We start from the raw sequence: 27,743 nt of genomic DNA on the forward strand, positions 1-27,743 counted from the left end.
AAGGTCAGCCAGTAGTGGAGCTATTCAAATCATCCTTATTGTCAACACAGCATGGCGTCTGCTCCCCGAACTGTATCATCTCTCTTCGAAGCTGGAATAGTAGGCCTTATAAACACAGACATTACTAATCAGGCCTGCCCAGGCTGAAAGCATACATGTTTTCCTGTGAGTGTGTTTATGTTCAGCAATGGAATGCAGTGGGATTTAGCCCCCACTTGTTTCTTGTTTCATTTTTATTTCAAGGTACCAGTCTTCCAATTAACATTGTACATTACAACATTTGTATCTATAGTTATTCAATAGGCCTACCTTATTATGGGCCTATGCTTAAATGTTAATCTATAACAACATGCGACTTATCACATAATTCAAAATATTGTCTTGTTTTGTTTATAACTATGGTTTAGTTTTGGAAGAAGAAAACCCCGACACGATTGAACGTAAAGTTGAGGCTGCATCGCTAACATTGTAACGAATGGGCTGTCCCGTGTGGCTGACGCTAGCATGACATCCGTCAGGTGCATCCCATCACGTCCTTTTAAGGAGCAGAGACCCCGTCCCCTAGCGCGCGACGCAACCTCATATTCCAAACAGTTTACATTCCCGTTTGGCGCAGACAGACCGCGCTCCTGCGGAACGCCGCTCTGACAGAACGCAGGTGGATGCTAAAGATGGCAGTTTGAAGCTGAGCCATCCGCACGCAGACCGCACCGTCCATCAGAGAGACTAGAATAACTCAACTGCTTTCCTTATCTGGGAACAAACTCACTCAGTATTGGCACTGATTCATTTGTATTTATTTGATGAAGTTTTGGGGCCCTAATTGTATGATCCTGTACTAAATGTTTCTGCTACATCTTCATGGGATGTTATGAGGACATGCCTATCTGCCACAGAGCCAACAGGGATGCACACTACCGTGTGTTTGGTGAGTTAGCTATTAATTAGTTTACTAAGGAGCAGGTTTGGTTTGGACGTTACACCCTAGGAGGCCTCTACAGTTCCCTGTGCGAGTCGGGATGGAAGTTGGAGACGCCCTAGTACCCACTCGACTTTCCTACCCTACGTCTAACGACTGTTACTGTTTAGACCATTAGGCCATGGCAGTGGCACCCATATGGAGAGATTTAGAACCAGGAGGTACAGAGCCACCGGTCGTTGCATTCTTTAGCTTCTTACTGAACCACTTTGGTCCAGATTTATCCTGGAGGGCTCTCTCACTCACTCTCATCCTCTGGCCTCCTAGTGCGCTGTGGGAGAGGTCAGAGGAACGGCTCTATAACTGTGGCTCAAGATTCAGATAGATTATAATAATACTTGTAATAATAATATAATCATACATTTGATACGCCTCTTGATGTATATCGTGCTTTTGTAAATAGTCAAAAACACACAAAATATGACATCAAATGCCAAAGTAAAACAAGACGCTCAGATCAAAGGCTCTGGGTTTGATTCCCAATGTCTGCCGTCTACCTGTACACAACAAAAGCAACACACCTCCTACCACCTGCCTGCTAGTGGCTGAGAGGCAGATGAATGAACAATGAGCTTCTTTGGACCAAAGTCTCTCTTGCATGAGTATTAAGTGGAGCAACATAGCAATGTAAAAAAAAAAGTAATATGCTGACTTTTGAGAGAGAGAGTGAGAGAGAGAGAGAGAGAGAGAGAGAGAGAGAGAGAGAGAGAGAGAGAGAGAGAGAGAGAGAGAGAGAGAGAGAGAGAGAGAGAGAGAGAGAGAGAGAGAGAGAGAGAGAGAGAGAGAGAGAGAGAGAGAGAGAGAGAGAGAGAGAGAGAGAGATTTTCTCCCAATTTTGGTGTGATGACTTCTAGAGCCGTTTTGGTTCTAAAGAACCTGTTTGTATTGGCCAGAGGGAGAGATGGGGGTTAGGATGGAAAGGGAGGAGGAGGGAAAGAAAGCTAAATAGAATGAGAGCCTTGGGAGGATGGAGAGATAGAGTGAGAGAACAAGAGACTCCATGCCAGAATGTAAAATATCAGAGCTGTGTGGGTGTGCGAGTGAGGATACGCATGGAGAGAGAAGTGCGAGACTCCCACTCAAGAATGTCCCCAGGCCGCTCTCCTCTCAACTTCATCATGAGTCATAAAATATACATAAATACATGTGTATTATTATTATTATTGTGTTGTCTTCCCAGGGAGGACTTCCATATTCACTGTTACACCGAGCGATTGTTGTGGACTGAGGTCCATCCTCAATGTTATAATATCATGATAATATGTTGTGCTAAACTAAAATGATTATGGTTTACTAATAACTAGTCTAGTGAACTATTTTACAGTTAAAGGAAGCACATGCGCTTCAGTCAACATATTTTAGGGGTTAGGCATGTACGCCAAACTGTCGTACCCCTAACTGCTCCTTAATGACTGCTCTTTGTATTCACTGCTTAACCCCTACCTGCTCCTTAATAGCCTGTCTCTGTACTCACTGTCAAACCCCTACCTGCTCCTTAATTACCTGCCTTTGTATTAAATATCTAACAAATATATATGCTCCTTAATGGCCTGTCTCTGTACTCACTGTAAGTCACTTTGGAGGTGTCTAATAAATAAATAAACGGAGTACAATATGAGTGGACTCATGGAGACTGGGTGAAACTAAGAGGTTGTTTGTGGACCTCCGCGACGGGGACAAGAGATGGGAAAACAGATATCCAGGCGCTGTTGTTCTGACGGATCTCTGGATCTCCAGTTGGCAGGGAAGTACGACCTCCAGAAGGAGGAGGAGCTGCGCCGGTGGATCCAAGATGTCATCGGCAAGCGGGTCCCAGACCCCTTCATGGAGAGTCTGAAGGACGGCGTCATACTGTGCGAGTGAGTACCGGTGTACTGTATGAGTACTACCATAGTATCCTGGAGTACCTCCTTCTGAACTATAGAGCATTAAAGCCAAAAGGGGACATGTTATACCACCAGGTGTGATAAGTCGTTACAAGCCGTTTTGAAGGTCTGCCTCTTCTGACATTACAAGTTGGCGTGTCCACCTAGATGTGTGCTGGATAGATCAGTCTCCCAGCCTACCCAGTGGACTATAGCAAACGTTGCTCATCTATCCGCCATACATCTAGGTGGACACACGCCCACTTGTGATGGCAGAAGAGGCCGATTTTCAAAATGGCTTGTAAAGGCTAATCACACGCTCACCTGGGGCTATAATATGTCCCCTTTAACGACAATAGATGGATATAATCTATATCCAGTTCCTCCTAGACTCGGTAATGAGCCAATCACCGGCCCGATCCACTTCTGTTACTGAAGGGGACGTTGACTCTGTTTGTGATCATCAGCACATTAATGACAATAAATGAATGCTTAAAATTATCTTATTGTCTTGTTTTGGTTGTATTTACAAAAACAAAAAAAATGGTAAATTAGGATATGTTTCCTTATCTTGGGCCTTTGTATTGGTCTATATTAAATGAATGTGTTCGTTTCTCGACAGACTCATCAACACACTCCAACCTGGCTCGGTGAGAAAGATCAACAACTCCACTCAAAACTGGCACCAGGTAAATCATACAATACTACAGTTATGTGTCCATGCTTCCCCGTGGCTGGCCTTCACCTTGGCTACTGGCCTAATTCAGTGAGACAGACCTGCCTGTTATGACTGGGTTGTTACCTCGTTAAGACTGCCCTACCTCGTTGTAGCTGGCCCAGTTTGTTAAGACTGGCCCTACCTTAAAAGGAGCTGTTATGTCCCTTTGTTCGAGGATGAGAGGCTTCCTGAAGCACACAGAGCAGTGTCAAGGTGGGGAGAGCAAGCTGCCCTATTTGTGTGTTTGTGTCTGGGCGATGGTTTACATTCCAGAGTGGAGCTGGCCTATCCACATGTGGCCCAACTCAGAATGCGCGTCAATGTTGCCAAGTACAGGAATAGTGTATCATATCGTTACCTTTTTGTTTGTAGGATGTATGGATTTTTAGGTTACAGTAATGAAAAACAATGCGTTTGGTTTTAAACTCCGAGTGCTGACGTTTAAATGCTCATTTCTACGGTTGTGTATTTCAGCTGGAGAACATCGGTAACTTTGTCCGTGCCATCACAAAGTACGGTCTGAAGCTGCACGATCTCTTTGAGGCCAATGATCTGTTTGAGAACACAAACCACACCCAGGTCCAGAGCACCTTGATCACCCTTGCTGGCGTGGTGAGAGCACTTGTTTAGAGTTCTGTTTCTTCATTCATGTTTACGCTCCTGCAGGTATTCCAGGCATGATTACTACGTTATACAGCTGCACTGCATAACAAAAAAAACACAAAACCATGAGACGTACCAGTTTATATTTGACCATTCTCTCTCATTCTCCTTCGACTTTATATCCTCACTCTCTCTGTTAAAGAGAACCTAAGCTAGCTGTTTCTAGTGGAGCAAAAGCAAAGCAAAAGTTGAAACGTATTATTTATTGTGAACCTTTGGTATAATCAACAAATAGAAACTGAAGAAAATATGTTATTATGGAATCATGCACTCTAAAAATGCTATGCGTTTACAATGTCAAACATCTTAAGTCTCAGGTTTTCCCAAAGCAATTTACAGTTTAGGCAGCTGCCTAAATATTCTAAACTTAATTCACTCTCTGTGTATAGAACAGGCTGCAAGCAACAGTCTGACAGCCTGCATGAAAATGTGCATAAATGGTCCACCTGTAAAAGAGTGCATCCCACCTCTTGTGAAACCCTGCGCTTTATATATCTCGATAATGACCTATCCATCTCCAACTCTCCTACCCCCAGGCTCAGTCCAAGGGCTTCCACACTAAGAACGACATGGGGGTGAAGTACATCGAGGCCACGCACCGCCGCTTCGCCCCAGAGAAGCTGAAGGAGGGACGCAACATCATCGGCCTGCAGGTGAGCTTCACATGGCCGTCCTCCACCTCCCATGTTGGGCTTAAGGGGGAAAGCAGTGCATCAAGAGAATAACCACCGGAACAGTTGTTGTGATGGGTATACCAATAAAGGATATATAATTCTTAGCTAAACTTCAACTCGTATTACTTATAGCTTACCTGTAAACAAATCTGTTAAAGTTGGACCATCATTGGTGCTCTTTTGAAAACACAAATCCGAGAACAATTATTCAACTTTTCTGGGATCTTATCTGCGGACACAGAGTTGATTTTGTATTTCCCTGAACAGCAGGAAGGTGGAATGGAAGGGAGAATGGAATGGATTGCAGTGACACACTTTATAAAAAAAAATCAGAGGCAGACCAAACTATTAGAAATGTGTTGTACGCATGAGCTGTTTATCAATTATTAACCTCATGTGTGCAACAAAGTGCCAAACTTTATAGTCGCGTAAAGTGCATAATATGCGCTTACAATTGCACCATGCGGCATGAACCAAGATTGATCTATTTACTGCCCTTGCGCACCCTTGTAATGTTGTATAGACATAAAATAAAATACATAAAAATACCTTTTCTCTACAAGATGACAGCAACAAGGACTGTCTTTAAATACCTTACGTGGGATGCATAGAGAAAATTATAAGTTAATTCTTTCATTCATTTAAGTTGAAGGAGTAATGCCTGTTTGTTTGTTTTTACAAAGAATGATGGGAACTTTTAGGAGAGTGGGGGAGGGCAGCCTTTCTTTTTTGACCGTTCGGGGACCTGGCAAGAAGAGATAAAGCAACACCGCCCCAACCCTCAAACCTCAGGTCCAATCCTAACGTCTGCCCTCTCTTCTCCCTGTTGATCAGATGGGCACCAACAAGCTAGCCAGCCAGAAGGGCATGACCTCCTACGGAGCCAGGCGCCTGCTGTTTGACTCCAAGATCGGCATGGACAACCCTCTCGACCAATCCACCATCAGCCTGCAGATGGGCACCAACAAGGGAGCCAATCAGGTGAGAGGACACAGGACTAGTATCAAACGTGCATGCCTTTGCTTTATATATTCTTAGACCTGACGTTTGGGCATGAGATATCATGTTCTCTAGATTTAAACACATAAATGGGCATTAATTGAACTTTTGATGTCCATTTCTCTTGCCTTTCTGTCTCTCCACCTCTCCCTTCGTGTTCTTCTCTGTCTCTGATAATCCTTACCTAAACTTCAACGTGTATTACTTATAGCTTACCTGTAAACAAATCTGTTAAAGTTGGACCATCATTGGTGCTATTGGGAAAACACAAATCCAAGAACAATGGTTCAACTTTTCTGGGATCCTATCTGCGGACGCAGAGTTGATTTTGTGTCTCCCTGAACAGCAGGAGATGGAATGGAAGAAAGAATGTAAAAAAGTACATAATTCACAAAATGGTTATTTTCTTCCGTCCCCCCGTCGTGGCTCCGCCCCCCAGGCCGGTATGACGGCCCCTGGCACCAGGAGGCTGATCTTCGACAAGAAGCTGGACCTGGAGACCTGCGACTCCAGCACGGTGTCCCTGCAGATGGGCACCAACAAGCGGGCGTCCCAGCGCGGCATGACCTCGTACGGCCAGCCCCGCCAGGTGTGTGACAACAAGTACTGCACCAACCCCACTGAGCAGGACCCCTACAACGGCCAGGGCGACTACGACGCCTACAACCAGTACTCTGAATAGGAAACAGACCCCCCCCCCCCCCCCCCCCCCCTAAGGACAGACTCCCACCCCGCCCGCCTCACCCCCCCCCCCCCCCCCCCTCCTCCCCCCTCCGGTTGCCTCGACTCCAACTCGACTCCAAACGACGACGACGACCGCAGACTCGTATTTGTGACTGGTTTCCTCCCGCTCCCAGACCGTGGTTGCCCCTAGCGATAGTGATCCCGCCAGCACCACCTTCGAGTGGCTGCTTTTAAACCATAAGGCCTCATCGTAGGAAGTTCTTATATCACTTTAAATTTAGCTACAAACAAATGTTTTCATGCACACCATGTATTCTTTCTCTTTGACAAAGTTTAAGGGTTTACCCCTAAAAAAAGTGATGATTAAATATAATTTCCTATTTATTGACTGTATTTCTAGAGTTGTTTTTATTTTATTAAAGCTATTTAATTGGAGTTTTGCGGCGGTACCATGACAATGACGAAGAAGAGATTCCGTTAACGGACACAAGAGACCGACTCGGTGCTATTGACCTCTGACCCCTAAGAGCCAGCGCTCGGCTTTAACCTCTGGTCACATGACAACAAGGGGGTGACGCTACAGGCCTCACATGCAATACAGCACGTTAATATTCTCCTCACGCCTGCCCAGAAGCTGTTAGTTTGAAGGCAGTGGCTAACCCTGTGTTAGACGGTAGAGAAAGATGAGAGGGTCTTCAGCTAGGTCTACGGGATCCATGGTTCGGAAAGAACACCGCTGTGTTCTTTCCCTTTCCGTTATATGTCCACTGTCCTGAAGTGCCGCGTGTTTCCAACTCTTCTTCTGCGCTCGGAAGACTGCCGACCCCGACGCCACAGAGCTTCACCGCCAGTCTGCAAGCCGAACTTTGACCCCCGTCCCACAGTGTATGTAGTAGAAGTTAGCTTGTCGTATGGAAAGTTCATGTCTGGCATGACGCCAACCCACCGGATGTACTGAATGTATTGTTTTATAGAGTACTAAAAGCTGTATCGCCGACCACGGTTACCATGGCCATGGCAGAATTGCATTTCCAACAATACGTTTTAATGTCAAAATCAAATAAAACTTCGGCCATTTAACTTTTTAATATAAATGTGACATGTTTTTGCATTTAGCACATAATTTAGGCGTGCTTTGCCTCATAATACATGAATGCGATGTGCATGTTTTTGTAACTTCAATCATTTCATGTTTTTTTTTTTGTTGCTAATTGCTTATGTTGTCTAAGGACAATGGCTGAGACGATAGACTACTGAGACAGTTGGCAGCACACAGCCAGAGCTCAGATCATAGCATTACCAAACTACAATACGATAAGGAGAAAATAGGGCTAGAACAGAAATGTTGCATCAATTTGGATTACAGATAGATCAATTAAACACGGGACTGTGATCTATTCATAGTAAATTATCGTTGATTCCGGGTTTATTATGCCTAGTCAAAAATAGGGGCCCTTCAACCATCGCTAAATATTTTTATTTTATTTTTGTATTTAAAAGTAACACGAGACTCAGCAAACATTGAAACATTATTTTGAAGTTTAATACAGATTACAGGAAACAGAATGTGTTATTAAGGAGACTTGAGGAGTCTGATGAATTGAACAACGGGTAAAACCGATTAACTTTACAACAGGTGAAAGACTGATTAAATAAATGAGCTTGAAAATATGTAATTGTGAATTTGTGATTATTGCAAATCATCCGATTTTGTTTTGTTCAACTAATTCCAAACGCATTAATTCTAAGCAGTTTTTAGGTATCGATAAGAACTTAAATTAAGCCAATATGATGACATCATAAGGAAAAGTACCCAGCATGTATGGTAACATGATTCTACCAATCGATGGACGCTTCAGATGCATATTGATAATTAAAAGCACATCTGAATAAACGTAAGCAAATGTGAGTAAATGTCTTACAGGCTGCCGCTACAAAATAAATACCTTCGCTGCAGTTTTAATTTATAAAACGTTCACTTACTGCCACCATGCGGTTTGATCATAAAATTGCACTCCAATGTGCACACTCTGGAGAGCATTAACTCATCCAAATGATCAAATCTTGGGTACACTGGGTTCTCCTAAATCTTTAAACACGTTATGATCTTTCTTGCACGGTTTAAGATGGCAGATAATATTGTTGCATTGCATCACTGATCGTTGATTTGGCAGTATAATCCACATTTAAAACTTGTATAAAAGATTAATTCAAGAGAAGATATGAGCAAACCGAGGAAGACGAGGGTACACAGAAGACTCCTGAAGAAGGGGAGGGATAATGTAGTCGGTATCTGGATGTTTCCACTCATGAGAAGAGTCTGACTGGGAATGTTTTCCATGATGCGATGTGGGTGGGTGCAGACCTAGAGACCACCGTGAACACCTATATCTACAATGTACACACGATGAAGACTGCTACGGGCAGCCAGCAAAGGGAGATTTCCCATAAAGTAAACATGTAGGTTTTAATCAAATTAAGAAATGTTATCTTATGGATAATTACCCAAACTAAAACAGACTTCAAAGTTTAGCCTCCAAATTTTATTCTCAGAGTTACGTTTCTCATACAAATGGCATGATTGTAATCTTCCATACAGGCAAAATTAACACAACATAAAAGTACAAAATAAAATTCAGAATAACACTTGATGGAGTAAAAATATGAAGCACTAATCTATGCTAAAGATATAACGGAATGGGCCATAGGGATAAAACAAATGACATCAAAGTAGTTCGGAGAGTGTTAGCATTTGTATACCTCGTACAACATGAAACCCAAATACCTCCTACTCACTGAGGAATGAACACAATTGTTTCACCCCTGCCTGGATCGATAAGGAAAAACTACATATGACTTGACCCAAATGGACAGGATACAAAGGTAAGGATGTTGCAAGGTCCACATTGTGTGATATAAACATAACATGATCCCTTTAGACGGTTAGCCCGACCACTCACCCTGCCAGATAAATGTTTGGAGCTTCTCAAAGCTAAAAAAGATACAACTAAACAAGTGATATAAAAGGAACCATGGTTGCTGGGTCGACAAATGAGTCAAGTGGAATGTTTGCAAGGGTAAGTGTGTCACTGGAAACCACTGCTACTGATTGGCTGCTTCACAAGCATCGATCCAATCGCTGTACACGTCCACTGCTTCCGAAAGGTCTGAACCAATAAGGATCAAGGATCAGTCAAACTGACAGGTCAGACAACAGACCACAGAGTCCATTACTTTACATGCACATTGACGTTACACTTAACATTTTCCCTTAAACATTTGTTAGATGTAGAGTTGTGCAGTGGCTCTATCCCTCTGTGACATGTTATGGTTATTTTAACGTACTTTCAGAACAGTTTGACCAATTTAATGATATTGAAAGGATACAAGTAATAGGGGTCTGGAACTCCTCCAAGCAGACTGTGCATGATATGATTCCCGTATTTCGAGTCCGTTCCCTGCACACAAGAGAGCAATCTCGAATTAATAATCAATAAATCCGGATCAAACACGACTACCATGCCATGCGGAAGCAGACAGGATACTCACATTTTGACATCGCAGGACTTCTCGTGGTTACAGAAGGGGCAGGTGAACTGGGTGTCCAGGTTCCCAGTCAGCTTCTTCTTGGGTGGCGGCTTCCTCTTCGACTTTCTGCGTCCCATGCTGAACTGCTCACTATCTGTGGGGAGAAGTTGGATCAAACTTTTTTCATACCTAAAAAAAGAAATCCAGACATAATCGACAACAAAAGATCACACGCAGTCTATCCAATGTGAAAACTACTCAGCTCTGTTACATTTATGAACTTTCAAAATAAAAGTCCATCACATACGTGAGGTGCATCATGTTCGCACACACGATGTGCAACACATCTGGTTATTATGCCCATCTAACGTTTATATCAAACGAGACATGTAGCCGGCGTGTACATCAAATACGTCGACGCGAGAGGGGTCGTATGTGACCATCGATTCATGTTTAAATAACCTCTTCCAAATGTTGGGTGAGAGAACACAACAAAGCTAGCGGTGCTGGTCTACAATGCTAGCTGCTCAGCTAGTTGTTTTGCGCCACAACAGCCCGGCGGTTCGTGTAAAATCATCCAAGTGAAACCCCTGCGTGGATAGACCGTTGTACCGCATGCCTAACGTACATGTTCTCGGACCGTATACGTTTACAAGAACGGGAAATAATGTAAATGTACTGTATTACCAGAAAAACGTCTTGCAGTGAATGATGCTCTGGTTCATTCAAGTGGTTCCGGATGCAGCCGCCAGAGTTAATCTGATTGGATGAACGCTGGGTGCCAGGAGTTAACCCTATCCTGGCAGTGGGCACCATAGAGAGACCATAAAGCCATAATGCAGTCCAACAAAGGGATTGGAGGCCTTTTAGTACGGTATACTGTCCAATTTAGTGGTGGAGTTGATACTTTCTCATATTAACATTTGGTTCGGTTGGGTTTCACACTTTGTCAGGTAAACCAAACATTCGAAACTCATGCCACCATGTTGAAAGACTTGCTTGTCCATTGAAGTTGTTTCTGACCTTTGTCTTTAGATGGACCCCTGAATAGTCATCAAGACCCTTCGTGGACCATCTCATATTCATGCGCTAACATATAGATAAGTACCTCGCTGCTTGGCAAAAGATCATTGTAAGATCAACATTTGATTTCATGGTGCTTAATCGTGACATTGTTAATGTTGGATTTAGCTTGGTATCTTATGGGCAAGAGGGAGGAATGGTAAAGATGCCATGCCTATAGGGTCAGCCACACGAAAGGAGGGCTAAAGGAGGTGTTTGGTGCTTTGATGAACAATGTTGACACTGCAGATGTGGAGATTGAACTATAGAAGCACCACAATAGGCATGTGCCTGCCAATAGTGACATCTGCCATGTTTTGAGATTGTCTGCAGCCTTCTACCGAGGTTTCCACTGCCAGTGCTGGGTGCTTCTTTAGCTGTTTACGACACTTGATACGTATATCTCAGGAATACAATGTCAAATGACCGAGTGGACTTGCACTGATGAACATTATTACTTTTTTCTTGTATTCCATTTATCAGCACATGGGCACACTGCTATGAATTGTCGATGGGGGCAGCTAAGGGGCCGACTGTGACGCAAAAGCCACAGGCCCCAGCTCCAGTGCTGCAGCTGGATACTGTTGGCCATTCCAGTATACTCATGCATCACATACGCCAGTCCTTTACCACAAAATGCAGGCTTGTGCCTATTCACAATATAATTCCAGTTTATTCATTATCTCTACCTGGTTATGTTATTATGCAGCACTACAATAATATGTTGGGACATATTTCTGTTATTATATTTAATATATATAAGTAGGCTGTTGATTATTTATTTAGCCTACATATTTTTGATGTAGATAGTTCAGTTTTTTCCTAGAACCAGTTATAGAGCATGCAGTGCATGCAGAGTCTTGTTTTGCCTGACATTACAGTTGTAGCAGTTCAATTGACACTACGAGCCTAGCCTAGTTATATTAGTAATGAAGTCTTTTTTACATACTGAGAATTGAATAAACATCACTTTTTCATGTCATGCGCGATCATTTCTAACATAAAGTAAATACAATAGTGTAACAATTTCTAAACATATATTTTTTAAAACATGTGTGACCTTGAAATAAAGGTTCCATAGTCTGGGTTATTAGCTCTTGTTGATATATATTATATGTATATATATATATAAAGCCTATTTAATCTACACCAAACTCATCCTACGTAACCTACTCTGTAACTAAACAGTCCCCGATGAAGATTGCCATCGTAGAAAGGAGCTGTCATGATGTCCCTTTTGGGGGGAGGGTGGAGTGAAGGAGCACCAGTCAACCATATCCACCGAGTTATCTGTATACTGGCCGGTATTAGAGAAGGATTCCTTCAAATTATAATTTATACTCTCTGAAAGCTATTACACATACCAACTGAATCATGAAGTCAATTTGAAACATTCACTAAATTACAACTTTCATATTAAAATAACAAAATCACTTTTCATATAATATTTTGTTGCTCTCATGCACACAGAATTCATAAAAGGTCTTAACAAGACATTTGACACACATTCAGGTATTTTTAATAACAAATTTTTGCTGAATGTAAAAAAAATGTTAAATGTATAGCCTTTACAAAAACTATACTGTTCTGTAAACTACTTAATCACTGAGCATAAACTATATAGGCGTATGCTATGATCGCAGCCACGTTTCCCAGATCACCTGCGGCACACAGGACTTAACGCAACGAGATCCACAAATGAGTAACGACAAGTTTGTGTTTGCGTGAAAAGAAACGTGAAAAAAAACATTTGAGCATCATGACGTCTTCGTGTGGCCATCCCTTTAGCTTCACTAAGAACTTAACACAAGCCTAATAGTTCTATTGTTAAACGAAAGTTTAGAAATTGTTTCACATTGCATACAAGTCGTATTCTGCTTTTTAAAAAGGTACGATTTAAAGATCATAGAATATTTGAAAGTTGTGGTCATGAACGATAATGTATAGTCAAGTTTGAGGTATACCATGAAATGCTAAAGTCACTTCTCAGCTCATGTTTTACAAACAGTTTTTTCCTCGCAGGCTTGATAAAGTTGCGCAAGGCTTCAGATATTAATCAGTTTGAATAATACAAAAAAAAAGGAGAGCTCTTGTAGTATTGTTGGGTGGTCCTTAAAAGGACCGTTTGTTTGAGGTCAAGTGGTAGAGTCTACTTGGAGCTGGTGTACTTGGTCACAGCCTTGGTGCCCTCAGACACGGCGTGCTTGGCCAGCTCACCGGGGAGCAGCAGGCGGACGGCGGTCTGGATCTCCCTGGAGGTGATGGTGGAGCGCTTGTTGTAGTGAGCAAGGCGAGAAGCCTCACCAGCGATGCGCTCAAAGATGTCGTTGACGAAGGAGTTCATGATTCCCATCGCCTTGGAGGAGATGCCGGTGTCGGGGTGGACCTGCTTCAGCACCTTGTACACATAGATGGCATAGCTCTCCTTCCTGGTCTTTCGGCGCTTCTTGCCGCCCTTGACTGCGGTCTTGGAGACGGCTTTCTTGGAGCCCTTCTTGGGAGCGGGTTTGGCAACGTCAGCAGGCATGATGTCTGTTGAGTGTCGATTGAATAGACAATGTTCCACTGCCGTCTTTATAGGAGGCGCATGCAAATCAACAAGGGGCCGTGCATCAGTGTGATTGGCTAGGATACAAGACCATAAGTGTCAGCTATCGGTTCGAATAATATATCTGCAGTATAATTATCTTACTGGCACCATACCTAGCAGCATAACTTCTTATTTTCTTTCAATAAAACGTGTTAATTTATACTTTTCTAACTGTTCTCTTCGGAATAGTTTAATATTCCTATTCCATACAAAATCATCACTACATGAAAATCATATACAGTCGCGCATGTAAAATGCCTCAAACAATGTACTAGTACCCAAGCTTATGAGGTAGACTTAGATATGAAGCAGTTAACATATTCGTTTATCTATTTTCTGGCTAGAATTACGTCAGTGTCGGGCAACAAATTGACGGCGCGGGCGAAATTTTTGAATTGTAGTGTAACTTTCCCTTTAAAGCAAAAGTAGATTAAAGTTTGGAGGTATTCATTCCAGGTTATATGTTCTAGGAAGTAAAAGGCCTCTTTTAGAGGGATATTAGACTTTTTGAGATGCACCGTGAGTCCGACATTCAGTATTAAAGGCACCCAGTGCAACTTTCGAGACTTAAAAATAAACTTTCAATTTCTAGTCTTTTTTACACGTAGTAAGTTTCAATAACCCCATACCATTACATACCGACATTTAAGCAGCAAAGATGAGACGTCGGTTGTGTGGTGAGAACTGATACAAAATCGATAACAATGCCGCCATTTTCTTTATTTTTTGTAACCTACAATAAATAAAGCAGGCTTCCAGTCAATGGAAAAATGGCTTCTCCCCACCGGCGATTGTTGTTTAGATTTTCTATCAGTTCTCACCACACAACGACGTCTCATCTTTGCTCCTTGAATGTCGATATGTAATGGTATGGAGTTATTGAAACTTACGTGTAAAAAAAGACTAGAAATTGAATGATTATTTTTCATTGAATGTTTACATAAAGTTGCACTGGGTGCCTTTAACAAAATAGCCAACAATAAATTTAATTGTAACTCGTTACAGAGGGCTAGTTCATCCGTATAGTAGGAAGCTTTTCGGTGCATTTGTGTGGCTCTTAAAAGAGCCTTTGGGGTCAGTGGGTGAGAGACTGGTTTAACCGCCGAAACCGTAGAGAGTACGTCCCTGCCTCTTCAGGGCATAGACAACATCCATGGCAGTGACGGTCTTTCTCTTGGCGTGCTCGGTGTAGGTGACGGCATCACGGATAACGTTCTCAAGGAACACCTTGAGGACACCGCGGGTCTCCTCGTAGATGAGTCCGGAGATGCGCTTCACACCGCCACGACGAGCCAGACGGCGGATGGCGGGCTTGGTGATTCCCTGGATGTTATCACGGAGAACTTTACGGTGACGCTTGGCGCCTCCTTTTCCGAGTCCCTTGCCTCCCTTACCGCGTCCAGACATGCTGAATTGATTGATGTGAAGATGATGGTGCGCACTGTCGTTAATAAAGGTTTGTTGAGGACCAGGGAGGGGCCTGTACTGGAGATTCCGCCTTTAGTCTCCTTCAGGTCCTCACATGCTTCTAAGAATCCTATAGGCTACTTCAAATTTCTATTTGTTTGATTCAGGTGACGTCATTGTAGCTTGGCGCCGCCATCTTGACGACCGATCCCACCCGCTGACCCATTGGTTTCAGTGGTAACTCAGCAACAACAACAACACCTACGACCACAATCAAACAATGAGGATGCGCTCTTTTATTCTCTTTAGTGCAGGTAATGGAAGGTTCTGAAAGATGGCATATCCATGTAGCTTACTAATGAATAAAATGCATCCAAAAAACGTTGACATATGTGACCCAATATGTTCTGCTCCATAGGCTGCCATTGTCCAAGATAATCCATAATAATTCAAATCGGGTTTTGTTGTGGGTACTAAATAAATCTTGAAAAAAACTCGTCCCAAGCGTCCCCGGCGAAATTATCGTCTATGATTTGACTGATTTCAACGATCAATGATAGTAACCCCCCACAAACTGTTCACAATAAGTCACAAATAGATAGTAGGCCTACCTAACTTTGCCATTATCAGAAAAAGATTATTGGTGGCCAAGTGCCTCACTTTAGCGTCCTTCACCCATCCAGCCACATCATATTGGTAGGCATAAGTGCTCTTGAACGCTTTCAAGATATCTCCACTGTACTTGGAGGGGTTGTGGACTAAATAAATATATAGGCCTATGTCATGAAAATTGATTTGAGGCAAGCGTGAAGCCGATACTAATGGACAAAAAAAATGGGGGTAACAAATAAGGATCGGAGCCTAAAATCAAACATTTTCCCCAGATATGTCTGTCTCTCTCCAACATACAGATGAGCGGTGTGGGCGGCCATACTAGGCGAGATCGGTCGTGCAAATGGCGGTGTTCCAGAAAACTTGACGTAGATGAACCGTAACTGGGATCGTATATTCACCAATTTTTGGTCGCGTAAAATGAAACAGCCTTGGAACGTGGAAAGGTTTTTCCATTCATCTGTCTAAGGGTTTATCTGTTAAATAAATAATATTGCAATCTAAAAAGTTTCTAAATGTGTCTGTTTGAAAGTAAACGCACCAACGATTAGAATAGATCAGCCAAATTGACAGTGTCGTCAGTTGCTCAAATATTTTCCCATTAGGCACACTATTACTTTTCCTACTGCTAACTATTATTAGCCTATCACTTTCTTTTACATTTGCATTCCAAACGGTTGGCTACGCAGATGTCCCCTCACTGCCAGCGAACTACTGTATTGACGATGAGTTTCATTCCTGAAACACGCAGAGGAGGAAATGTATGGACTTCAGCGCAACTGCATAAAACTCACTGTTTAAAGTAGGCTAGCTCTTAAGGGAATATTTGGTTGGCTCTCAAAAGAGCCTTTGGTTTGTAGAGTTTCTGATTTACTTCTTGGAGGGCTTCTCGGTCTTCTTGGGCAGAAGGACGGCCTGGATGTTAGGCAGCACACCGCCCTGAGCGATGGTTACTCCACCGAGGAGTTTGTTGAGCTCCTCGTCATTGCGGACAGCCAGCTGCAGATGGCGGGGGATGATGCGGGTCTTCTTGTTGTCGCGGGCAGCATTGCCGGCCAACTCGAGGATCTCAGCGGTCAGATACTCAAGCACGGCCGCCAGGTAGACCGGAGCCCCGGCTCCGACGCGATGAGCATAGTTGCCCTTGCGAAGAAGTCTGTGCACACGGCCAACGGGGAACTGGAGCCCAGCACGGGATGACCTGGTCTTGGCCTTCGCCCTTGCTTTACCTCCGGTCTTTCCTCTTCCAGACATGATAAGCGCTTATTTGAAAAGATTCTCAAGGTACAGATGGGACCTTCCGACTGCTTTATATGCCGACCCAGGTCTCTGCTCAATGGCCATCTTATACTTCCAGATAATGGGCCAATCACGGTAGAGTACATATTTATCTTTTCCGCCCTTTAGGTGGCACTGTTCTACCGACTGAAATAAAATAAGAAAGTAGCAGGCCGTAAAATACCACCTGTAAGATACTAGTATTGACAACGCCTGAAGGATGCTGATTAAAAAATGTATGTACCAATGTGTCAACAATCAGATGAAGTCATATTTTTTATACTTAGTGAATTCACTTGAACTACCCTCATGATGTTCCTGACTTGACCTATTCAAATCCAATTATCAACTTAAGTAGAATCAGAAAATTGAAATTGTATGCTAGAGCAATAAACATACTATGTTTTTATATTTTCCATTGTTACAGTAAAACATGGGGAGACTCAAGAGGCATAGAGGATGCAAAGCACAATTACAAACTTCACATTGAGGATAAACTTGAGAACAAACAGCAGGTAAGTGGCAGCATAAAAGCACTGTCTGACCACAAAAACATAAATCTGCTGCTGGGGATGACGCAAAACTGCCTGAACCATTAATTTCAACATTCAGAGAGGGTGGTCTGCTTCACTTATCCACCCATCTGCATGAGTGCCTACAGCCCCACCAGTTGAGGACCAGCCTTAAGAAAGTACATGTAAGCAAGGCAGGTACTGAATACAGAGTGTTTACCTCATTATTCAACCTCTCACTGCAACAAGTGGCTCTTTCAACATATCCTTAACCCTAGATCGTCATTCCAGTCCCTGAAAAAAATCATTTTTAAATTGAATAACTGGATGACTATGTGACCAATGGTGATCAGACCCCTAGCCATTAAGTGCTTTGGGAATCTTCATCAGACCATTAACCTAGTCCTTAGCACATCAAAGTCAAGGGGGTTACGTCCCTCCCCCTTACCTGCCATGGTGGTGTGGGTGAGGGTTAATAGGTTTACATGGTGCACGTGGGCCAAAGTCTAAATAGGAGGTCCGGATCGTGACGCTCTCTTTTGATGCGACGCAAACTCAAGGTTCTCACCGTAAACGGTTCAGTGTCACCTGACATGGACTATTTGGGAATCCCCCTTGTGCTTCAAAAGCCTGGGCAAAGTCACTTCTTTTTGGATGTTTTCATGGACGACTCGTTGACAGGTTATGGGGGGACATGTTCTGTCCAGGAATGCGGCCAACATTAATGTTGGCCCTTCGTGGGACTTTCCAAAGGAATGTGGAACTTTCCACTGTGATGAAAATGACACCTCCAAACAGAGGGCATTGTTCTCTGCTGCCCTCCCCCGAGGAGCAGGTTTGCCCTGGCTTTTGGCTCATCAGAATCTGCTTGGTCCTATCCCTTTATATCACGGGCGCCCACAACTACAGGGCGAACCTCGTTTCCCACACTCTCTGAATTTGTATCTAGTCTTGTTTTAAACCATGATAGAATTGTGCTTTGTGGGGATTTTAATATCAATGTTGATGACCTGTCTAAAACCCTTGTTACTGATTTTTTAAGCATCACTAAGTCTCTTAATTTTCAACCACATGTTTCTGGTAAGACCCATAAGCATTGCCATACTCTGGACCTCATTTTTTGCCTGGGCTTGAGAATACCATGTGTTAAGGTCATGGACATGTGTGTATTTGTATTGTTTTTTCCTGTGAACTTCTGGCTGCTTGCACTGCCTCACCTTGCACAAAGTACGCCCACGTTTTCAATGAGCACAGTGCCAGTAAATTCTGTAGAGTTTAATGAGCAGTGTTTTCCGATTCCTGAAGTCACTGATACAAATGACTTTTTGAATTCCTTTAACCAGCTTTGCTCCTCAACCCTGGATGTCATTGCCCCTGTTAAGCCAAGATCTAACCTAAAAATAAGAAAACAGCCTTGGTTAAATGAGAGTTGTCGGGCCTGTAAAAGGAATTGCAGAAAAGCTGAACTCCAGTGGAAGAAATCAGGCCTCCAGGTTCACTTCCTGGCTATGAAAGAGCATTTGCTCTCATATAACGGTGTGGTTAAGAATACAAGGACATGCTATTTCTCTAATCTTATATCTGCCAATAAACATAATCCCAGATTTTTATTTAAGACGGTCGACCAACTCATAAATCCAGTCCCTCCTGGTGCCCCTGCTGATTCTGATGCAGATTGTGAGAAGTTCCTCTTGCACTTTGTGGGGAAAGTGGAAAATATCAGAATTAGTATCAGAACAAACCCCAGCTTCACGGACGTCGGCCCACCCTGCCGGTACACTCTCAGTATTTTCACTCGTATTTGAGAGTTTCTTCCAGCCCACTAGATATTATTCCCACCAAGTTTTTAATTGAAATCAAGGAGTGTATTGGGCCCCACTAATTGACCATCTTAAATAATTCACTATCTGCTGGCTGTGTCCCCGATTATTTTAAAACTGCCTGTATTCAACCAGTCCTCAAAAAACCTGGACTTGATCCCCCTATCCTCGATAGCTTTTGCCCGATTTCAAAGTCACCTTTCATCTCTAAAATCCTGGAAAAAATAGTTTCTGAGCAGCTGCTCTCAGTTATGGTGAACAATAGTGTCTTTGAAAGATTTCAATCCGGCTTTCGTAAGTACCATAGCACGGAAACCACCTTGTTGAGAGTCACAAATGACCTTTTAATAAATTTGGACGCAGGCATGGGGTCTGTTCTTGTTCTGCTGGACTTAGCCGCAGCTTTTGACATCGTAGACCATGAAACACTTTTAAACTAAGGGACTGGGTCGGCTTATCCGGCACTGCCTTAGATTGGTTTTCGTCTTATTTATCGAATCGGATGTGCTGTGTCTCCATTAAGAACTACCCCTCATCAATTTCTAATATAAGGTATGGAGTACCGCAAGGGTCAATACTTGGACCTATTCTGTTCTCTATATATATGCTTCCACTAGGTGAGGTCATCAGGAGACATGGCATTTCCTTTCATTTTTATGCTGATGATTCTCAATTGTACCTACCCATCAAGCCCAATGACCCAGAAATGCTAAGTGCACTTCATGAATTCCTAAAGGACATTAAAAGCTGGATGGCACTAAATTTTCTGCAGCTTAATTACAGAAAAACCGAAATTGGAGTACTCTTTGACAGTAATTTATGTTCTGAGCAACACATCACCAAGATTGTACAATCTTGTTTTTACCAACTCCGCAATATTTCTAAAATTCGATCAATTTTAAATCTCAGTGACCCTGAAACTTTGTTACATTCTTTCATCTCCTCACAACTTGATTATTGTAACAGCCTTTTTACCTGCTTGAGCCAGAAAACACTCATACGGCTACAGACTGTCCAAATCTCAGCTGCCAGGCTTTTAACAAGATCTAGGAAATATGACCATATCACACCTGTTCTAGCGTCTCTACATCGGCTTCCCGTTTGTTTTAGGATTGATTTTAAGATTTTATTGATTACTTTTAAGGCTCTACATGACTGCGCCCCAGCTTATATTTCAGAGCTTTTAGTCCCCTATGTGCCGTCTAATAGTCTGAGGTCCTCAGGCAGTAGACTGCTGATCCTCCCAGTGTCCAGGCTCATAACTAAAGGGGACAGAGCTTTCTCCATACAGGCACCGAAGCTCTTAAATTACTTGCCTGAGGAAATTAGGTTGACTGAGTCACTGACCATTTTTAAATCTCTCCTCAAAACCCACTTTTACCAGAGAGCTTATCCAGATTTCATTAGAGCCTGCCTTTGTTTTGTTTTTTTGTCTTCTTTCTGTACATCACATGTGCTCTTTGTTTTAATTTGTGTTTTTATTGTCCAGCACTTTGTAACTGTGTTTTGAAAAGTGCTATATAAATAATGTTTATTATTATGTGAGAAGAGTAGCCTAATTTATATAATAATTTATAAATCACAAAGTCATACATCGGCCGCCATATCTGCTCTTGGTTTTTCGTCTAAATAACCTACCATCTGAGTTCAGGTCAGTTTACTATTTTCACAACGGGCAACCCAAGTTATTGATATTGTGGCATTAACACCAACCGATACTAAGGTCCATATCAATTATTCAGTGCAAACTGATTCGTAGGTCATGGTAAGAATCTCTTAGAATTCTTTGGTTGGCTCTTAAAAGAGCCTTTGGATTTATCGTTGGTCGAAAAATGGCTTAACCGCCGAAGCCGTACAGGGTGCGTCCCTGCCTCTTCAGGGCATAGACAACATCCATGGCGGTGACGGTCTTCCTCTTGGCGTGCTCGGTGTAGGTGACGGCATCACGAATCACGTTCTCCAGGAACACCTTGAGGACACCGCGGGTCTCCTCGTAGATGAGGCCGGAGATACGCTTCACACCGCCACGACGAGCCAGACGGCGGATGGCGGGCTTAGTGATACCCTGGATGTTATCACGCAGCACTTTACGGTGACGCTTGGCGCCTCCTTTTCCGAGCCCCTTTCCTCCTTTCCCGCGTCCAGACATTTTCCAGAAGCTTTGGTAGTCTACTCAATGTGCCACTGAACGAGCGCTCTGACTTTATAAAGGCTTCCTGAGGACCTTCGAGAGATTCGGGGCAGCCTACTGTTACAGATCCCTCCCATTCTCTATAGGCCCCGCCCATTGCCCTTTATTCAGCACAGAAGCCTCCCTTTACACAACTATATTAAAAAATAAAGTCATAACCCACTTATTAATATAACTTGGAGCGGGCGATGGCTTTCGTAGCATATCGATAAAACAGCATATAAAAAATAAGTGTTTAGTGAAAATATCTAAATTATATGAAGAATAAGATAAGGGTTTCCTAATTAGTGTGATGAGCTTCATTTGGCATATTCGTGGTGTGTCTAACACTAATTTTCCAAACAGACTTTCTGCAAAGAAAACAAACAATAAAGCTATAGGCCTATACTAAACCCGTTTCAGTTGTTAAGGTTTTGTTTTCCTAGTGGGTGCATGAAGAAAGAAAATTATGCTATCAAAATCATACAAATAAAGTATCGTAATTTTGGAGAGTTTACAAATTATAGTTGGAATTACGCTACCAAATCGATTGAAACAGTTGGCTACATGCCGTCGTAGTGGGGGAGGAATCGAGCATACTTGCATTGTATAAACATAAATAATCAACATAAATGAATCAGCAGTAGGATAAACCTACAATGTAATAAAGAACAAATAAATACCTAGCAAAGCTTGACCCCATGAAATATTACCCTTACACAACCGGCGTTTTAGCACCTCTTGCTTTTACTGGAGACATTGAATGCTCATTGTAGCAACTAAATGTTATGCCATTCATCACGTGTAGCACAAAAAAGGGTTTGCCTATTGAGAAAATAATTATCTTAAGCGTGATGCTCTTGAGCAAACCTCAGGGACCATATCAACGTAATTATTGGCCACTTGAAGTTTCAGATAATTACTTTTATCTTGATTTGATGTATTATGTCCACCCTTTCATGAAAGTAGCCTAATAAACAGTAAGGTCCATGTAAAGATTTTAAGAAGGTCCGAGTGGGGCATCATGCTTCTAGTCATTTGAGATAATTAGCCTATTTCAGTTGACTTTCTGGACGGAATATCTCTTAGTAGATTTGAGTGGCTCTTAAAAGAGCCTTTTGTTGATTGTAGATGGGTTTTCAGTTTACTTCTTGGCGGGCTTCTCTGTCTTCTTGGGCAGAAGGACGGCCTGGATGTTAGGCAGCACACCGCCCTGGGCGATGGTCACTCCACCGAGGAGTTTGTTGAGCTCTTCGTCGTTACGCACGGCCAGCTGCAGATGGCGGGGGATGATGCGGGTCTTCTTGTTGTCACGGGCGGCGTTACCGGCCAACTCCAGGATCTCAGCGGTCAGATACTCAAGCACGGCAGCCAGGTAGACTGGAGCTCCGGCTCCAACGCGATGAGCATAGTTGCCCTTGCGAAGAAGTCTGTGCACACGGCCAACGGGGAACTGGAGCCCGGCACGGGACGACCTGGTCTTGGCCTTCGCCCTTGCTTTTCCTCCGGTCTTTCCTCTTCCAGACATGTTGAATAAGTATTTAAATTGATTCAAAGTGCTCACATCAGCTTCCGACTGGTATAAATAGCGACCAAGGTCTTTGCTCATTGGCCAGCTCAAACTTCCGTAAAATAGACCAATCACGGTAAAACAAAAGTATTGTGACATGCCCTTAAGGTGGCAGTGTTGACATAAAGAAAAGGTCCCAAATTAAAAGTGACAGATTAACATAATTTATATCAATAGCGATAACGCCTGAACCAAGAAGATAAAAAAATGAATCTTTAATAAATGTATACCTTTTCAATATGCTAGGAACTACCAACATGATGCTCTTGACTTTGACCTTTACAAATCCAAATTACAACCTTGGTTTATTCAGATACATATTATAATTATAAATTATAGAGCAATAAACTTACTATTTATATTTTCAACTGTTGCAGTTCACCATAGGGGACACTCAAGATGCATCAGGGATGCAAAGCATGATCATGAACTGCACATTTAGGATCAATTTGACAACAACCACCAGCGCAGCATGTGAAACAGCATCACAAAATCAGAAATATGCAAAAGGTGATGATGCCAAACTGCCTGTCCTGAGCCTGTTATTTCCCCACTTCACCATTCAGAGAGAGGGCTCTGCTTCACTTATCCACCACCCACTTGCATGAAAGCCAACAGCCCCACCAGTTGAGGGCTAGGGATGGTTATTTTCCTTGATTGAGTTCACGTCGGTCAGTTCGCCAAGAAGAATCGTTCAGAATCGTTCGATCGTTCGTTCAGTCGAGTTTCCGGTAGCAGTGAATCGAATCATGGAATGCGAGGTTCTCTGATGAGTCCGTCAGACTCACCTCCTCCCCTGTTCTCATTCTCCAACGATTGTGGAAGTCGGTCATCCATCAACATTACAACAATAAAGGCAGTGTTGCAGGGTTTATTTTCCAACGGATTTGTGCAATTTGCTTGTTGGTAATAAAGATTTAAACTGTTAGGCCTACTTGTTGTATTTAAGGTTGTTAGGTATCACAAAACGGAATTTAATACGAAAAAGTAGGCACTATTTTAGCGGTTTTCTATTGATTCTCATTTCCCCCAGAATGCATTGCATGACGTCACGTTGGGGAGACACGGACCAAAGCCGCATTGAGACCCTTGTGAGCAGAGACTAGTACGAGAATGTTCAGCAGATTATACAGATACGTAGATAAATACATAGATATTATGTATAGTTAGTATATGCTACACGTTAATCTCCTAAAATGGCGCGATTTGATTGGTTCGCTATCTTGGGATAGGACTCATATTGTTTTCATCACAAAATGTCCGCTAATAACAACAAATAAACCTTCAGTCTCGGGGGCTATTCCCCACAATTCACTTCGCCTTCGGCTAATAATTGCTGATTAATAGCCTAGATAGATGGATAGCCTAGTCAAGTCTTTATCAATACCAAACTACACAAATCGTCGGAAATTAATTTAGGTTATCCGGCTCACACAGTATAGCCTACAAGACCACACAAAACAAGGGAGACAACAAGTCATCCACTTGGGTCAGTGGCGGATTTGTCAGCCTTACAAATCTGACAATGTCAGCCCACCGACATCAAGATTTTGCGGCACACCTGCAAGCGACGGTCAGTTTGGAAACTGACCTCCGCCTCTTCCCTTGACATTCAGTGTCTGACAAACACACACCTGGCCTTATATTACCTGGGTGATGCAAAACCCGCACACAGACCCCTACGGGTTAAGTGGAAGAAATACATTTCCAGCCTGCACTTAGGGCTGAAGTGAAGGCTCGGCTGTAGTGCTCACGGTTCGCCACTTCTATATCATATAATATTTATTATCACGGCAAAAAGCCATGTGTGCCTCCAGACGATATGATGGATCACAACCGACTGTGTCAGGTTCTCCGACGTCTCTGGTTCTTCCACATCAATCTGAAAGTAGACTGAACCACGCGCTGCCCGCTGCCCACTGCCGGCGGTGGTGCTTTGCGGCGGCGGTGCCTCGTGGCAGCGGGGCTCAAGGGTGGCTGAGATTTCCCCCACTACAGTCCCGGGTGGCGAACGAACCATGATGGAATGAGACAGATCGACGAGACATCAAATATTCGATTAATCTGGCATTACACAGAAAGTACAAAGGCAGCATGCATTCACCATTTCACCAGTGGTGGGCTGTCAGGGCCAGCAGGGCCATCTCTGCTGGCCCTGTCAATCTAAATAATAATATACATAATTTTTTTCAAAATTACATTAATTTGTGTCCGAACGCATCTTGATTCCATATTTTTTTCAGTACTTACAACATAATTCCAGATAGAAAACCTTTTTCTTTTGTAAGGCTGAGCTCAGCTGAATACGCATCACAGCTAGGGTACATGGACCGGCGGGGCCAGCACTAAAAGTATTGCTAGCCTTTCGCTGAAGCTGCCACCTCTCATTGGATAATACATTTGACTGACGTGTGTAATCGGCCAATCAAATGTTGATATGTAGTAATAGAACGACCCCAGGGCCCAGCAATATGCCGGCGAAGGCCCCTGCTGATGTCATCAGCGAATTTTGAATCGTTGGCGGTACAGAGTTGATAGTGAACTACTATGGCCACCGCCTTCACAGCATGTAGCGATTCAGTTTCTGATCTCCTTCGTTTGCCTTTTTCAAGGTGAACGTTTGGAGAGAAGACAGATTTAATTTCAAGAGAAAGACCTACACCGAACCCTGATGGGCTGACCCAGGCTGGTAAAGGTTTTGTGTGGCACTTTACAGTGTGCAACTACAGCCGACTGGCTAACGGCTAGCACCGTTCAGAACAATCTGTTCTACTCGCCGTGTTTGCTGTTCAGCATCAGTGAAGGGACATGGAACAGCGCCGGATTTAGCAGTCTTAACAGCTTCACCAAGGCAACTTTAAATATCAGGCCATGGGTGATGGGTGAGTTTTTCTTTGCACTGTGCAGGAGCGATAATGTTGTTGTTGTACTTTAGTTCATAACGCTTTTTTTTTTAATGGTTTGAACTTTGAAACACAAATATATTGCTTGAATTTGGGCAGTAGGCTTAATTGTAATGCTTTGTGTGGATGCCGCTTAATAAGCATATTAAACTAACCCGTTCACTACTACTCCTGCGGGCTTAATATTCTGTCTGGAATAGCTGTAGTAAAATATGTGGCATAAAGGCCTACTATGTTTAATTTTTTGTGAATGAACTGGCGTTGTACTTGTAATATTGTCGCTATAGGCTACTTTATAGAATCCGTTCATTTGTGTGATCTGCAATCTCGTTGCGGAATAAGTAAAGATCTGATGGTGTTGCTGCATTACTCTAGCTCTGCGGTAATGCAAAGTGGTGTGCGTGTGCGCTGTTGTTGTTGCTGAAGATCAACTGTCTTGTTGTGGATGTTGTGCAGTAGCGCATATTGTGGCTGTGTTGGCGGTATTAGCACCTAATATGACATTTGTGTGCATGTCTGAGTGTTAGGGGGTTGGCCGTTGGTGGAGTTCGTTACTGAAGGCCCTGACTTAAACCCCACGGTACGCTACTGCATTTCACTGATATTGAATCGTATTATCGTACGCTCGCTCACTAAGCCTCTTCACCACTCACAGTCAGTGAACGAGTCAGCCAGTCAGGGACTAGTGGGTCTGGGAGGAGTCGAGTCTGAGAATGAGACGAACGAGGGAGAAGAAACAGTTTGGTTCGTTCTTGTTAAAGAATCGTTCATTGGAACTGATTCGGTCGCAAACGACCCATCACTATTGAGGACCACCTTTAAGAAATGAAATGTAAGCAAGACAGCAGGCCAAGGCCCGACCAGATACTGAAAGCATCTGTAGATTGGCTTACAAAGGTGTTCACTACGCTATCAAACCCCTCGTTACAGCAAGCAGCATTTCCAACTTATAACTTTGTTCCAGCGTCACACAACAAAACCATTATCCCCCCCTGATCTAGATAAGCAACAGCTACTCCTGTCCTCCTGTGCTTAGGATTTGCACAGTGCTCATGGGAAATTTACATATTCTCTGATTGACTACAGCGTACGTAGGTTTATCTTTATGGGATTGGTGGTGAACATTTTTGTCCATGGTGGTGGTGGCGGGGGGTATCAATGTTATCAGCTGATAACAATGATATCATGATATCATTCATTGTATTGTTTGTAAGTGGTTTTATGTCTTGTTTGATGTCAGCATAGTAATCTATGCCTTTTAGTCACTGTAACTAAAATAAGACTATAATCTAGAGAAAACAGTTTTTGTGGATGTGTGGAGCTTACTGTTATCAGCTGATAACAATGATACAGCAGAAGTTAAAAGCAAAAGCATGACTCCATTAACAGGCAGCGGAAAATAGCTACTGCTTTGAGTGTCTATTGAGCATAAACCATTAGGAGCCATTTGCTACACATGTAAACATTTTAGTATACTATGTGTGAATACTTTAATGGTTGTATTTACTTTCGTATTCACAAATGATGCATTTGTAGCGTACCATTATACTCATACAGAACGTTATTACACTAATATCACGGGGCGTTTAACATAATACACCAATACTAGATTATTGGACTAACTTAAGGAGTTTAACATTAATAAACGTATATGAAATCAACTGTTCATATCCTTATTCATCTAAACTGTTCATGACCTGGCTGTTCTA

The 27,743-nt window shown here is 42.9% G+C and overlaps 6 protein-coding genes across 6 annotated transcripts in view; 1 reads left to right on the top strand and 5 right to left on the bottom strand.

Moving 5' to 3' along the window:
• Window positions 1-6,603, top strand: part of LOC115559974 (calponin-1) — a 7,371-nt gene extending 768 nt beyond the window's left edge. The window contains exons 2-7 of the mRNA XM_030379227.1: window positions 2,717-2,838; window positions 3,467-3,533; window positions 4,037-4,174; window positions 4,762-4,878; window positions 5,734-5,880; window positions 6,338-6,603. Coding sequence (XP_030235087.1) covers window positions 2,717-2,838; window positions 3,467-3,533; window positions 4,037-4,174; window positions 4,762-4,878; window positions 5,734-5,880; window positions 6,338-6,580 — 834 coding nt within the window. The 3' untranslated portion in view covers window positions 6,581-6,603. The remainder of the gene's footprint in view (window positions 1-2,716; window positions 2,839-3,466; window positions 3,534-4,036; window positions 4,175-4,761; window positions 4,879-5,733; window positions 5,881-6,337) is intronic.
• Window positions 6,604-8,101: 1,498 nt separating this feature from the next.
• Window positions 8,102-10,905, bottom strand: LOC115560152 (transcription elongation factor 1 homolog). The gene is made up of 4 exons (XM_030379482.1): window positions 10,798-10,905; window positions 10,132-10,264; window positions 9,970-10,040; window positions 8,102-9,749 (listed from the first exon to the last, which is right to left on the bottom strand). The coding sequence occupies exons 2-4, from the start codon at window positions 10,245-10,247 to the stop codon at window positions 9,685-9,687; spliced, it is 252 nt and encodes an 83-aa protein (XP_030235342.1). The 5' UTR covers window positions 10,248-10,264; window positions 10,798-10,905; the 3' UTR covers window positions 8,102-9,684.
• Window positions 10,906-12,700: 1,795 nt separating this feature from the next.
• LOC115560105 (histone H2B 1/2-like) lies at window positions 12,701-13,750 on the bottom strand. The gene has a single exon (XM_030379427.1). The coding sequence runs from the start codon at window positions 13,697-13,699 to the stop codon at window positions 13,322-13,324; it is 378 nt and encodes a 125-aa protein (XP_030235287.1). The 5' UTR covers window positions 13,700-13,750; the 3' UTR covers window positions 12,701-13,321.
• Window positions 13,751-14,622: 872 nt separating this feature from the next.
• On the bottom strand, window positions 14,623-15,331 carry LOC115560134 (histone H4). The gene has a single exon (XM_030379458.1). It carries the CDS (start codon window positions 15,167-15,169, stop codon window positions 14,858-14,860), a length of 312 nt encoding a protein of 103 aa, XP_030235318.1. The 5' UTR covers window positions 15,170-15,331; the 3' UTR covers window positions 14,623-14,857.
• Window positions 15,332-15,447: 116 nt separating this feature from the next.
• LOC115560069 (histone H2A-like) lies at window positions 15,448-17,092 on the bottom strand. The gene has a single exon (XM_030379368.1). The coding sequence runs from the start codon at window positions 17,033-17,035 to the stop codon at window positions 16,652-16,654; it is 384 nt and encodes a 127-aa protein (XP_030235228.1). The 5' UTR covers window positions 17,036-17,092; the 3' UTR covers window positions 15,448-16,651.
• A 5,029-nt stretch (window positions 17,093-22,121) lies between these two features.
• LOC115560936 (histone H2A) lies at window positions 22,122-23,124 on the bottom strand. Its single transcript, XM_030380622.1, has one exon. The coding sequence runs from the start codon at window positions 23,087-23,089 to the stop codon at window positions 22,706-22,708; it is 384 nt and encodes a 127-aa protein (XP_030236482.1). The 5' UTR covers window positions 23,090-23,124; the 3' UTR covers window positions 22,122-22,705.
• Window positions 23,125-27,743: the final 4,619 nt, after the last annotated feature.

Source organism: Gadus morhua, chromosome 2, assembly GCF_902167405.1.
Source record: "Gadus morhua chromosome 2, gadMor3.0, whole genome shotgun sequence".
NCBI classification, from domain to species: Eukaryota; Metazoa; Chordata; class Actinopteri; order Gadiformes; family Gadidae; genus Gadus; species Gadus morhua.

What these genes read in the sequence shown, in the direction of transcription:
- LOC115560152 (XM_030379482.1), bottom strand. Translation starts at nt 10,247, where the DNA reads ATGGGACGCAGAAAGTCGAAGAGGAAGCCGCCACCCAAGAAGAAGCTG. An exon ending in AAGTCCTGCGATGTCAAAAT is followed by an intron (nt 10,041 to 10,131) that starts GTGAGTATCCTG and finishes TCTTGTGTGCAG; the next exon opens with GGAACGGACTCGAAATACGG. An exon ending in GTTCCAGACCCCTATTACTT is followed by an intron (nt 9,750 to 9,969) that starts GTATCCTTTCAA and finishes TTATTGGTTCAG; the next exon opens with ACCTTTCGGAAGCAGTGGAC.
- LOC115560105 (XM_030379427.1), bottom strand. Translation starts at nt 13,699, where the DNA reads ATGCCTGCTGACGTTGCCAAACCCGCTCCCAAGAAGGGCTCCAAGAAA.
- LOC115560134 (XM_030379458.1), bottom strand. Translation starts at nt 15,169, where the DNA reads ATGTCTGGACGCGGTAAGGGAGGCAAGGGACTCGGAAAAGGAGGCGCC.
- LOC115560069 (XM_030379368.1), bottom strand. Translation starts at nt 17,035, where the DNA reads ATGTCTGGAAGAGGAAAGACCGGAGGTAAAGCAAGGGCGAAGGCCAAG.
- LOC115560936 (XM_030380622.1), bottom strand. Translation starts at nt 23,089, where the DNA reads ATGTCTGGAAGAGGAAAGACCGGAGGAAAAGCAAGGGCGAAGGCCAAG.